Genomic DNA, 13,144 nt, shown 5'->3' with positions numbered 1-13,144 from the left:
GCTGTTAGAATCAGCTGACACCCAGCTTCAATCGCGCCCGCTCAGCCTCTGTGCAGGTGCGATCGCCGAGGCGTAATAATACATACCTGGTCAATAAGGCCCAGGGCATAGGTACGTATTATTACGCCCCATGTCAGAATGGGGTTAATATTTGGTACATAAACCTTTGTTTGCAGTTAGAGGTCAGACGTTTCCTGTAGTTCTTGACCAAGTTTGCACACACTGCAGCAGGGATTTTGGCCCACTCCTCCATACAGATCTTCTCCAGATCTTTCAGGTTTTGGGATTGTCGCTGGGCAACATTGAGTTTCAGCTCCCTCCAAAGATTTTCTATTGGGTTCAGGTCTGGAGACTGGCTCGGCCACTCCAGGACCTCGAAATACTTCTTACGGAGCCACTCCTTAGTTGCCTTGGCTGTGTGTTTTGGGTCATTGTCATGCTGGAAGACCCAGCCACGACCCATCTTCAATGCTCTTGATGAAGGAAGGAGGATGTTACGATACATGACCCTATCCATCCTCCCTTCAATATGGTGCAGTCATCCTGTCCCCTTTCCAATAAAGAACTCCCCAAAGTATGATGTTTTCCCCACCATGCTTCACGGTTGGAACGGTGTTCTTGGGGTTGTAGTCGTCCTTCTTCTTCCTCCAAACACGGCGAATGGAGTTAATGCCAAAAGGTTCTATTTTGGTCTCATCTGACCAAATGACCTCCATGCCTCCTCTGGATCATCCAGATGGTCATTGGTGACCTTCAAATGGGCCTGGACATGTGCTGGCATGAATCCTGCGTGCCCTGCGGGATTTTAATCCATGACGGCATACTGTGTTTCTAATGATAATATTTGAGACTGTGGCTTGAGCTCTCTTCAGGTCGTTGACCAGGTCCTCCCGTGTAGTTCTGGGCTGATTACTGACCTTTCTCAGAATCCTCCTTTAACCCATGAGGCAAGATCTTGTATGGATCTCTAGACAGAGGAAGATTGACAGTCATCTTGTGTTGCTTCCATTTTCTAATAATTGTGCCAATAGTTGCTGCCTTCTCACCAAGCTGCTTGCCTATTGTCCTGTAGCCCATCCCAGCCTTGTACAGGTCTACAATTTTGTCCCTGGTGTCCTTAGACAGCTCTTTGGTCTTGGCCATGGTGGAGAGGTTGGAGTGTGATTGAATTCGTTACCTGTATAAAAGACACCTGTCCACACACTCAACCAGGTGCAATTAATACAGGTAATGAGTGCAGAGTTTGAGGGCTTCTCAAAGAAAAACTAACCGGTCTGTGAGAGCCAGAATTCTTGATGGTTGGTTAGTGATCAAATAATTAAATTGCATTTTATTGCATGAAATAAGTATGTAAAAATCATACATTGTGATTTTCTGTTTTTTTATTTTTAGATTCTGTCTCACAATTGAAGTGTACCTACAATAAAGATTACACACCTCTCCATTTTTTGTTCAGTAGGGTGGAAAAACTTGCAAAATCAGCAGTATAGCAAATACTACTTTTCCCCTCTGTATATCATTTATCATTAGATCAATATACAGATTAAATCTGTATAACCTTAGTTTTACCAAAACAAACTATGTAGTTTGAAAAACAGCTAGGTGCAAGCATGAAACGCATAAAATTAAAACTACAAAATTGTTATTCCACTCTGGAACGGTTTCCTTTATACAGCAGGAACGTCAATCTTCTTTTTTTAACTAATCCACATGCAAAAGAGGGTTTACCTTCATTTGCTGATGGGACTGCAGCAGCTGTAATATTCATGGGCTATTCTTGGAGTTGTGACAATCACAACCCTTTCAGATGAGCAACTCCCTTCTCATCTGTACCTTTCAATATCACCCTATGTGTGCTTTCCCCCACACTTTTTTTTTTTTCCCTCTCTAGTTTTACCAAAAGGCATATAGCGTGACTGGAAAGTTACTAGCATAACATGTTATTTCTGCGGTCACACTTAAAGGGAATCTATCACCATTTTTTTTCGTTTATGAACTATGCTCATCACCTTTGATCATAAGAATGAGGATCCTGCAACCCCTCTATATCCTCAGACGTGCTCCTGCATACCTCAGAAAAAGTGTTTAATACTTGTCCTACGCTGCATGTAAATTGCACGGTCCAGTCCGATGGGTCGTTCCAGATTGTGATCAGCGACACCCGGTTTCCTTTTATTCTAACTGCATGTAAGTGGATGACGTCTCTCCGTCTTCCACATAGTGCCCGAAGTCTCGCGCCTATGGTCTTAAAGGTGATAGGCATAGTTTATAAGCGAAAAAACTGGTGACACATTCCCTTTAAGACTGAATTCCCGAGAAGTCCGCAGAAACGGTAAACAGCATCTATGGAACTCTATTCTTATGAATATCTGTAGCCGGCTGCAAGAACTGGTTCCAACTGCTTTTTGATATATGAATATTAAGCATGTTAGCCACACTTTCTATTACATTTTTATCAAACTTATATAGGTATTAGCGCCAGACACTCCTACTGCTATGTTCATAGAGGTGAATTGTGACTGTCTCCTTGTGCACAAGAAATAAACTCTTGCCAGAAGTCAGAAGTCTCCAGTCTTCCATTGATGGAGGGAAATTCTCCTGACAATTGTCATGTTGGGAAAGTGCACGTCTATCAAGCTCACGGATTGATGGTAGCATCTTCTCTTTCAAAATAGAGCAGTACATCTATGAATTCATGATGCCATCAATGAAATGTAGATCCTCGACACCAGCAGCACTCATGAAGCCCCACATACTGTAAACACGCTGCCACCGTCATGATTCACTGTAGGCATCATATGTTTTTTCTAAACACACAGTGCTTACAGTGAAACACCTATGGGGGATTCTGAAGAGCATCACTCTCTATCCAGCATCCAGGCTTTAAAAGAGGTTGTTCTTGAAGTATTGAAAAAGATGCTCCAATATGTCACCAACTTGTTCATTCTATGCCTAGAAGACTTGGTGCTGTCCTTTAAAAATTATGTTGTTCATAACTAAATACTGAATGTAGTAGTATTTCATGTGGGGTGTATTATTTTTTGCATCAATTAATTTGAATTATATATCATTTATTTAACCTTTCATTTTATGAATTAGAACATTTTTTATGAAACGCAGTTTTGTTTAAATTTTGGAAATTGCTCTTGTATTTGAAAATGATTAAAATCTTACTTTTCAAAGGGGGTGTACTCCTTTATGTTGAGCACTGTGTACATAATGTATATTCAGTGCCTTGAAAAAGTATTTATACCCAGTGAACATTTCCCTATAGTTTTCCTTTCACCCATGACGGCACCACGGAGAGAGGTGATCGGCCCATCAGAACCTACAGAATGGGGCTCAACCTATCCCCTGCATTAGTTGGTTTCCTGTCCTTGAGGTGTAACTTGCATCCAGAGTGTCCGTTTGCGGAACGAAGATTAAAAGATAAGTTTCCTTACCAAGGCCTGGCCTGACCTGGTCACCTTGGATAGCAGCTGTGTGCCTGCTGCTGGAGCACAAGCGCCTTTAAGCGCCGCAGCAGGTCTCTTGGGGGGGCTCTATCAGGCGGCGGCATTTCTATGCATCTGCCGGCCACCGTGTCATCCCGGGTTTGCGCATGTGTATGGCGAGCTGGAAGAGGCACACCCTGATGACGAGCGCACTGTTGACTTATGACTTGGAAATGTTAATTCACTTCCGGGGAGTCTGAAGTAGGCGTCTAATTAGAGGGAGGCACTGTCAGTCTAGTCCCACATTAAAATGTGGTTGAGACCGCAGGAAGCACGGGTTTGGCTCCAGCAGTCCCTACAGTTTAGCAATGGACGAGCAGAAGCGGTGAAGGCGTGGCAGTTGTAGCGGCAATCGCACTGGTGGTAAATGGAGCACCAGAAGTGACATGACAGCAGAGAAACAGCAGCAGTAGAGTGGATTGGGTCAAAGCTATTTTAGAGGTGTTTTTTTTTTTTGAAAAGTCTTTTTAGGGGATTATTTTGTAGCACTCTTAAAGGCGTATTCCCATCTCCAAGATTCTATCCCAATAGGTGTAGTAATAATATTAGCAAATAGCTCCAATTAGAAATATAGTATAGTTTTTCTGATTCGCTATCTCTTTCCATATGTGCAGACATTGCAGGACCTTGGATATCCCTGGTTATGACCATTAACAACTAGCTAACTGTCACTATTTCAGTGGTAGTAGCCATGGATACCTAAGGTCTTGCACATGAGGAAAGAGATATCAGAGCGAGTCAGAAAAACTATACTATATTTTTAATTGGAGGTATTTGCTAATGTTATTACACCTACTACATATTTAGATAGGATCTTGGAGAAAGGAATACCCCTTTTAAAGTACAGGTTTCTGCTCTAGGAACGTTATATGATTATGACCTGGCAGGTAACCGATGGCTAGCACAGTTCATAAAAGCGTGCTTCATATCAAGACTGGTTTACAGTCCAAAAGTACCACCTTGGGATCTGAACATATTGATGGAGGCACGAACCAATTCTCCTTTTGAACAAGTAAACGCATCATCAGTCAAAAACCTTACGTTAAAGACCATTATTCTGGTAGCTCTGACTTCATTGCGTAGGGTTAACGACATTCAGTCTTTCTCAGTTAGTCTTCCTTTTACGCAGATCCTGGAGGACAGGGTTATTTTAAAACCAGACCCAGCCTACCTTTCTAAAGTAGCCACTAGGTTCCCTAGGAGTCAGGAGATTATTCTCCCTTCCTTCTGTGCTAACCCCAGAATACAAATGCATGTCACAATTTTCAGATTTATATATTTTTTTTGAATAATTAGAAAACCATGTATCATTTCCTTTTACACTTCACAAATACTTGCTACTTTGTTTTGGTATATCACATAAAATCCAAATAAAATTAATTTAAGTTTGCGGGTGTAACAGGAAAAGACGTAATTACATAGTGGTAATGGGATTTCCCAGAACCTATGATAGCACCACAGAGAAGTTTGCAAAGAGCCACAGCTCAGGTGGGACAATCTGTCCGCAGGACATCTAACTGTTAGTCATATGCTCCACAAATCTGGCTTTTATGGAAGATTAGCAAAAAGAAAACCATAAGAAGCAGTTTGTAAAAAGCTATGTAGGGGACACGGCTAGCATGTAGAAGATGAGACCAAGAACTTTTTGGGTTAAATGCAAAATGCTACATGTGGTGGAAACTAACACTGCACATCACCTTGAAAACATCATCCCCACCATCAAACATGGTGGCAGCATCATACTGTGATTATGCTTTTCATCAGCAGGGACGGGGAAGCATGTTTTAGTTGATCAGAAGATGAATGGAGCAAAATACAGGGCAATTCCTGCAGGAAAATCCTATTAGAGGTTGCAAAAGACTTGAGACTGGAGCGTAGGTTCACCTTCCAGGACAGTGACCTTAAACATACTCTTAGAGTTACAATGGAATGGTTTAGATCAAAGCATGTACGCGTGTTTGAATAACCCAGTCAAAGTCCAGACCTAAATCCCCTTGAAAATTGTCGTTCACAGACGCTCTCCACCCAATCTCACTAAGCTAGAGCTAGTTTGCAGAGAATAATTGGCAACGATTTCAGCCACTAGATGTGCAAAGCTGGTAGAAAAATACCCCACAAGACTTGCAGCAGTAATTGCAGTGGAAGGTGATCCTACAAAGTATTGACCTGGGGGCTGAATACAAATGCATGTCACTATTTTCAGATTTATATTTTTTAAATACTGTATTTTTTGGACTATAAGACGCATTCTCAATAAAAAAAAGGGAGGAAATGGGGGGTGCATCTTATAGTCCGAATGCAGGCTTACCGAGGGGTTGCAGCGGTGGTTGAGCAGGGTCCCTTCCTCAGGAGGCCGACAGGGGCAGTAGTGCTTCGGACCCGGTGTCGGCGGTGAGTAGAGCGGAGTGCATCATTGCTTTCCCGGCAGCCACCTTCCTAAAGCTGTGGAATGCCGGAGGCGACGCGTGCGTAGATTGGGTCTCGGCCCAGCTGAGATCTCAAACTGCACATGCGCTGCTTCTGGCGTCCATTTTCCTGAAGCCGTGGGCTTCAGGGAAATGGCCGCCTGAGGCAGCGCACATGCAGATTGAGGTCTCAGCTGGGCTGAGATCCCAATCTGCTTACGTGCCGCCAGAGGCGGCCCACAGCTTTATCTAAATAGCTGCCAGGAGAGCAACGCAACGCTCTTTGCTCTGCCTCACCGCCGACATCAGGCCTTGAGCATCGCACCACTGGGACACCCCCCTCCTCCCACCCAGGGCCCACAGCATTGCCCCACTTCTGCCGCCACCGGCTTCCTGAGGAAAGGACCATGCATTCTGTGACCTTGCTCCATTGTCGCCACCCCCCAGGTAAAATAACTTAAATTCGGACTATAAGACGGACCCCCATCTTATAAAAATCTTTTCTTTTTTTTTTTTCCTATTTTCCATCCCAGAATTTGGGGTGCATTTTATAGTCCGAAAAATACGGTAATTAGAAAACCATGTGTCAATTCCTTTACACTTCACAAATACTTGCTACTTTATGTTGGTATATCACATAAAATACATTTGTTAATGGGTGTAATGTGAAAAAAATGTGAAAAAGTTCATGGGGTATGAATACTTTTTCAAGGCACTGTATTATTTATGTGTCGGTGTATGATATAATGTGGTGTGTGTGTTCATGCACAGATCCGTATGTTTTGTTTTTTTGTTTTTTTTGCTTCCAATATAAAAACGTGAGATTGTTTAAAAACTACAATAAAATGTGATGTAAAACAGGCCTTAATCATCGAGACAACTGTACACAATATAAGTTTAGCTGTTAAACTAATGTCAATCATTTATTTTTTCTTCCCATTAAACAGATTGTAGCCCCTTCATGTAAAGTGCAAGTGTCTACAGATCCTAAAAAAGAAAAGCCACGGATTGCAATTTCACCATTTCATAGACCAACCGACAGGTACCACATGTTGTGCGATCAGTGGAACCATATAGATGCCAGATTATTGTATTATATATCATTTTAAAGATTATAATGATTGTTTTTGGATATAATCTGAGGAACTTCCTTCACATATGTAACTGCTTACACATCCATAGAATTCTTGTAATGTTTTAACTTCTAATTAATTCTATTCAACTATCTATCCTATAAATTGCTTTTTACTATGCTTTTTCTTCTAGTTATGTTTTGGTTATGTATTTTTTTTTTTTTTTTAATAGCTGAATTAATATTTTTCATTTTAGAGCATTTCTATCCGATTTACATTTGGCGAACGAGAAGAACATTTATTGTAATAATGTTTTGATGCACATTGCTAGACCAAGAGAATCCATTTCTGAAGGTAATTCACCCATTGCATTTGTAGAAAAAATGTATTGGTATGCCGTACGTATGGAAGCCATTTATAGAAAATGGGTATTTGCTTGATTTGTTTAACTCCTTAAAGCGCACCTGTCAGCAAGATTGTGCTCCGTAAACCACATACACTGTAAGGAGGGCGCCATTACACTGATTATTATGATACCTTGGTTGATTAAATCCGTGCTGTGGTTCTTGTGTAATCTTTATTTTCAGTTTGGAGATAATGATATGTTCGTACTTCGGGGCGGCCTGTGGGGGGCGCTCTATCTGGTGCTCTGCTTACTTATTCATCTGTATGCTCTTCTGACAGCTCACTGTGCCTTCACTGACCTGTCCCTATTTTACATAATGCATCTAGTAGTGTGGGGCTAGGTAAAATAGCTCACTGTGCCTTCACTGACCTGCCTCCTATTTCACATAATGCATCTAGTAGTGTGGGGCTAGGTAAAATAGCTCACTGTGCTTTCACTGACCTGCCTCCTATTTTACATAATGCATCTAGTAGTGTGGGGCTAGGTAAAATAGCTCACTGTGCTTTCACTGACCTGCTTCCTATTTTACATAATGCATCTAGTAGTGTGGGGCTAGGTAAAATAGCTCACTGTGCTTTCACTGACCTGCCTCCTATTTCACATAATGCATCTAGTAGTGTGGGGCTAGGTAAAATAGGAGGCAGGTCAGTGAGCTGTCATAAGAGCATACAGATGAATATGTAAGCAGAGCACCATATAAAGCCCTCCCCACAGGCCGCCCCAGAGCACGAGCATATCATTATCTCCAAACTACATAGTAACATAGTTTTTAAGGTTGAAGGAAGACTGAGTCCATCTAGTTCAACCCATAGTCTAACATGTTGATCCAGAGGAAGGCAAAAAAAAAAACATGTGGCAAACACTAAGCTCCACATTGGGGAAAAAAATTCCTTCCTGACTCCATACGACAATCAGACTAGTTCCCTGGATCAACGCCCTATCAAGGAATCTAGTATATATAACCTGTAATATTATACTTTTCAAGAAAGGCATCCATGCCCTTCTTAAATTTTAATAGTGAATCACTCACTACAACATCATGCTGCAAACAGTTCCATAGTCTCACTGCTCTTACAGTAAAGAATCCGCGTCTGTGATTATGATTAAACCTTTTTTCCTCCAGACGTAGAAGATGCCCCCTTGTCCCCGTCTCTGGCCTCAGAGTAAAAAGATCAGTAGAAAGGTCTTTGTACTGTCCCCTCATATACTTGTACATAGTAATAAAATCACCCCTAAGCCTTCGTTTTTCCACAGTAAATAACCCCAAGTGTAATAACCTGTCTTGGTATTGCAGACCCCCCAGTTCAGCTGTTTTTCTTATACACCGGTGACCAAAACTGTACACAGTATTCTAAGTGTGGTCGCACTAATTACTTGTATAGAGGTAAAATTATGTTCTCCTCATGAGCATCTATGCCTCTTTTAATGCATCCCATTATTTTATTTGCCTTTGCAGCAGCTGCCTGACACTGGCCACTAAACGTGAGCTTGTCGTCCACCAATACACCCAGGTCTTTTTCAGTTACAGTTTTGCCCAGTGATTTACAATTAATCATATAATTATGCATTTTATTTCCTCTGCCCAAGTGCATTACCTTACATTTATCCCCATTAAAGCTCATTTGCCATTTATCAGCCCAAGCTTCTAGTTTACATAGATCCTCCTGTAATATAAAATTGTCCTCCTCTGTATTGATTACCCTGCCGAGTTTAGGGTCATCTGCAAATATTGAAATACTACTCTGTATGCCCCCTACAAGGTCATTAATAAATATTTTAAAAAGAAGGGGGCCCAATACTGACCCCTGTGGTACCTCACTGTTAACTGAGACCCAGTCTGAGTGTTTTCCATTTATAACCACCCTTTGTTTCCTATCACTGAGCCAGTTCTTAACTCACTTACATATATTTTCCCCTATCCCCATTGTTCTCATTTTATGTATCAACCTTTTGTGTGGAACCGTATCAAAAGCTTTTGAAAAGTCCATATACACAACATCCACTGCATTTCCTTGGTCCAAAACTGATCAGATTAGTCTAACAGGAACGGTCCCTCGTAAACCCATGTTGATATTGGGTCATGAGGTTATTCTTCTTCAGATACTCTAGTATAGCATCTCTTAGGAAACCCTCCAGGATTTTACCCACAGTAAAGGTTAAGCTTACCGGCCTATAATTTCCAAGTTCAGTTTTTGTCCCCTTTTTGAATATTGGCACCATATTTGCTATACGCCAGTCCTGTGGTACTGACCCTGTTATTATGGAATCTTTAAAGATTAAAAATAATGGTCTATCTATGACGTTACTTAATTCCTGCAGTACTCGCGGGTGTATCCCATCTGGGCTTGGGGATTTGTCAACTTTAGTGATTTTTAGATGCCACCGTACTTCCTGCTGGGTTAAGCAAGTGACATTTAATGGAGAATTTTTGTTATCACTGATCATGTTTTCTATCATGCGATTTTCTTCTGTAAATACTGTTGAAAAAAAATCATTTAGCATATTGGCTTTTTCCTGGTGCTCATCCACCATTTCACCCACACTATTTTTAAGGGGGCCAACACTATAATTTTTTAGTTTTTTACTATTTATGTAGTTAAAGAATATTTTGGGATTATTTTTACTTTCTCTGGCAATGAGTCTCTCATTGCATGGTCAGTGCATGACCAAAGTATCTTCTGCATCTGCAGCGCTGGTAGCCTGCATAGCACAGGGATGGTGCTCCATCCCTATGCTATACAGGCGATCAGAATAAAAAAAGTGAAAGTCCCATAGTGGGACAAAGAATAAAAGTAAAAAAAAGTGTCAGAGTGAAAAACTAAATAAAATAAAAAATCCACCAAAAATAAAAATATAATGTACCCATCAATAAATATTATGGGGAAAAAAAAAAAGCAATAAAAGTACAGGTATTTGGTATCTCCGTGTCCGGAACGACCTGACCTATAAAACTGTCCCACTAGTTAGCCTCTTCAATGAACACGGTAAAAAAATAAATAAAAAACGAAGCAAAAAACAATGCTTTATTATCATACCACCAAACTAAAAATGGAATAACACGCGATCAAAAAGGCTAATATAAATAAAAATGGTACCGCTGAAAACATCATCTTGTCCCGCAAAAAACAAGTCACCATACAGCTCCATCAGCCAAAAAATAAGTTATAGCTCTCAGAATAAAGCGATGCAAAAAAATATTTTTTTCTATAAAATAGCTTTTATTGTGTAAAAGCGGCAAAACCCGACCCGAAGAATAAAGCTGCCTTATCAATTTTACCACTCGCGGAACAGCATAAATTTAAAAAAAAAAAAAAAAAAAATTCCTGAATTGTTGTTTTTTGTTTATTCTGCCTCCCAAAAATCGGAATAGAAAGCGATCGAAAAATGTCACGTGCCTGAAATTGGCACCAATAAAAACGTCAACTCATCCCGCAAAAAACAAGCCGTCACATGACTGTGTGCCAAAATATGGAAAAATTATAGCTCTCAAAATATGGCGATGCAAAAACTAGATTTTACAAAAAAATGCGTCTTTTAGTGTGTGACAGCTGTCAATCATAAAAACCCGATATGAATCTGGCATCGCTGTAATCGCACCGACCCGAAGAATAAAGTCGTCTAATCACTTATACCGCATGAGGAACGACGTAAAAAATAAACTGTTGGGTTGGGGTTAGGTTTAGTGTTAGGTTAGTCAAGTGCTTGCTACTTGAGTTTGCATCGGGTGCTCGGGTATGCACTGAATATCGCAGGTGCTCAAGTCTCTGCCCCATATGCTTCGCGGCCTAAAAAACCTCGCTGGGATTGCCTGCCATGCACGAGCAATTCCCGCATGTTTTTCTTTGGGTGTCTAATAACCGTTAAACATGCAGGCGGGAACTCGAGCATGTCACTCGAGCACCCGCGATACATGGTGCATACCTGAGTACCCGATGCAAACTCAAGTAGCGAGAACTTGCGTTCAAGACTAATAACAACTTATTCAATATGATGACCTAATGTTATCAAATTCTGTGTCGTACCTCTGGGTTCAAAATGTTCGCTATACCCCTTGATAAAATCCTTGAGGGGTGTAGTTTCCAAAATGGGGTCACTTGTGGGGGGTTTCCACTATTTAGGCACATCAGGGGCTCTCCAAACGCGACATGGCGCCCGCTCTTGATTCCAGCCAATTTTGCGTTCAAAAAGTCACACAGTGCTCCTTCCCTCCTGAACTCTGCCGTGCGCCCAAACACTGTATTTTCCCCACATATGGGGTAATGGCGTACTCAGGAGAAATTGCACAAAAGCTTTTGGGGTCCATTTTCTCCTCTTACCCTTGTGAAAATAAAAAAATTGAGGCTAAAACATCATTTTTGTGGAAAAAGTTAAATGTTGATTTTTTTTCTTCCACATTCCAAAAATTCCTGTGAAGCACCTGAAGGGTTAATAAAGTTCTTGAATGTGGTTTTCAGCAACTTGAGGGGTGCAGTTTTTAGAATGTTGTCACTTTTGGGTATTTTCTGTCATAAAGGCCCCTCAAAGTGACTTCAAATGTGATGTTGTCCCTAAAAAAAAAAAAAAAAAAAAATGGTTTTGTAAATTTTGTTGGAAAAAATGAGAAATCGCTGGTCAACTTTTAACCCTTATAGCTCCCTAAATAAAAAAATAAAAAACATTTTGGTTCCAAAATTGTGCTGATGTAAATTAGACATGTGGAAAATGTTATTTATTAACTATTTTGTGTGACATATCTCTCTGATTTAAGGGCATAAAAATTAAAATTTTGAAAATTGCTAAATTTTCGCCAAATTTCCGTTTTTTTTCACAAATAAACGGAAGTGATATCGAAGAAATTTTACCATAATCATGAAGTACAATATGTCACGAAAAAACAGTCTCAGAATCTCAGAATCAGGAGAATCCGTTGAAGCGTTCCAGAGTAATTACCTCATAAAGTGACAGTGGTCAGAATTGTAAAAATTGGCCTGGTCATTAACGCGCAAATCACCTTGGGTTGTAAGGGGTTAATTTTCTGTATTTATTTAATGCCTCATCACTACCTACTTGCTTTAGTTCTCTAAATGCTTTCTTTTTGTCACTTATTGCACCCCTTACAGCTCTATTTAGCCATAGTGGTTTCCTCCTATTTCTAGCATGTTTATTTCCTGTAGGGTATTTATTGTGCACAGGTCCTATTCAGGATGCTAATAAATGTCTCCCATTTGCTTTGTATAGTTTTATGTCTCAGTATATCGTCCCAGTTTATTGCACTAAGATCATCTCTCAATTTTGCTTTGCTGAAGTTTAGTGTCCTTGTAACCCCTCTACTACACATCTTATTAAAGGATACCTGAAAACTTATTATTTTGTGATCACTATTACCCAAGTGACCCCCAACTCGTATATTTGATATGCGGTCTGGCCTGTTGGTTAATATTAGGTCCAGCAGTGCCCCCCTTCTTTTTGGGTCCTGAACCTGTTGTGAAAGGTAATTGTCTTTCATAGTTGTCAAAAACCTATTACCTTTGCTTGAACTACAGGTTTCTGTTCCCGAATGTATTTCAGGGTAGTTAAAGTCCCCCATAATAATGACTTCTCCTTGAGTCGCTGCTTCATCTATTTGCTTTATGAGGATATTCTCCGCTGCTTCCATTGTTTTTGGAGACTTCTAACAAACCCCTATCAGTAATTTATCATTTTTTCCCCCTCCCCTTATCTCCACCCACAGGGACTCTACATTTTCATTAGATTCACATATATTCTCACGCAAGATGGGTTTTAAAG

General features: G+C 40.5%; 1 protein-coding gene across 6 annotated transcripts in view; it reads left to right on the top strand.

Annotated features, from left to right (window-relative positions):
• Positions 1–13,144, top strand: part of S100PBP (S100P binding protein) — a 71,268-nt gene that overhangs the window by 23,614 nt on the left and 34,510 nt on the right. For all 6 annotated transcript variants that reach the window (XM_073665660.1, XM_073665661.1, XM_073665659.1 and 3 more), the window contains exons 3-4: positions 6,847–6,941; positions 7,229–7,326. In XM_073665660.1, the coding sequence (XP_073521761.1) occupies positions 6,847–6,941; positions 7,229–7,326 (193 nt within the window). The remainder of the gene's footprint in view (positions 1–6,846; positions 6,942–7,228; positions 7,327–13,144) is intronic.

Source organism: Phyllobates terribilis, unplaced genomic scaffold (genome assembly GCF_046119375.1).
Source record: "Phyllobates terribilis strain yellow unplaced genomic scaffold, ASM4611937v1 Scaffold_2__4_contigs__length_985480577, whole genome shotgun sequence".
In the NCBI taxonomy this organism is placed as follows: Eukaryota; Metazoa; Chordata; class Amphibia; order Anura; family Dendrobatidae; genus Phyllobates; species Phyllobates terribilis.
This window is presented reverse-complemented; position numbering and strand designations above follow the sequence as displayed.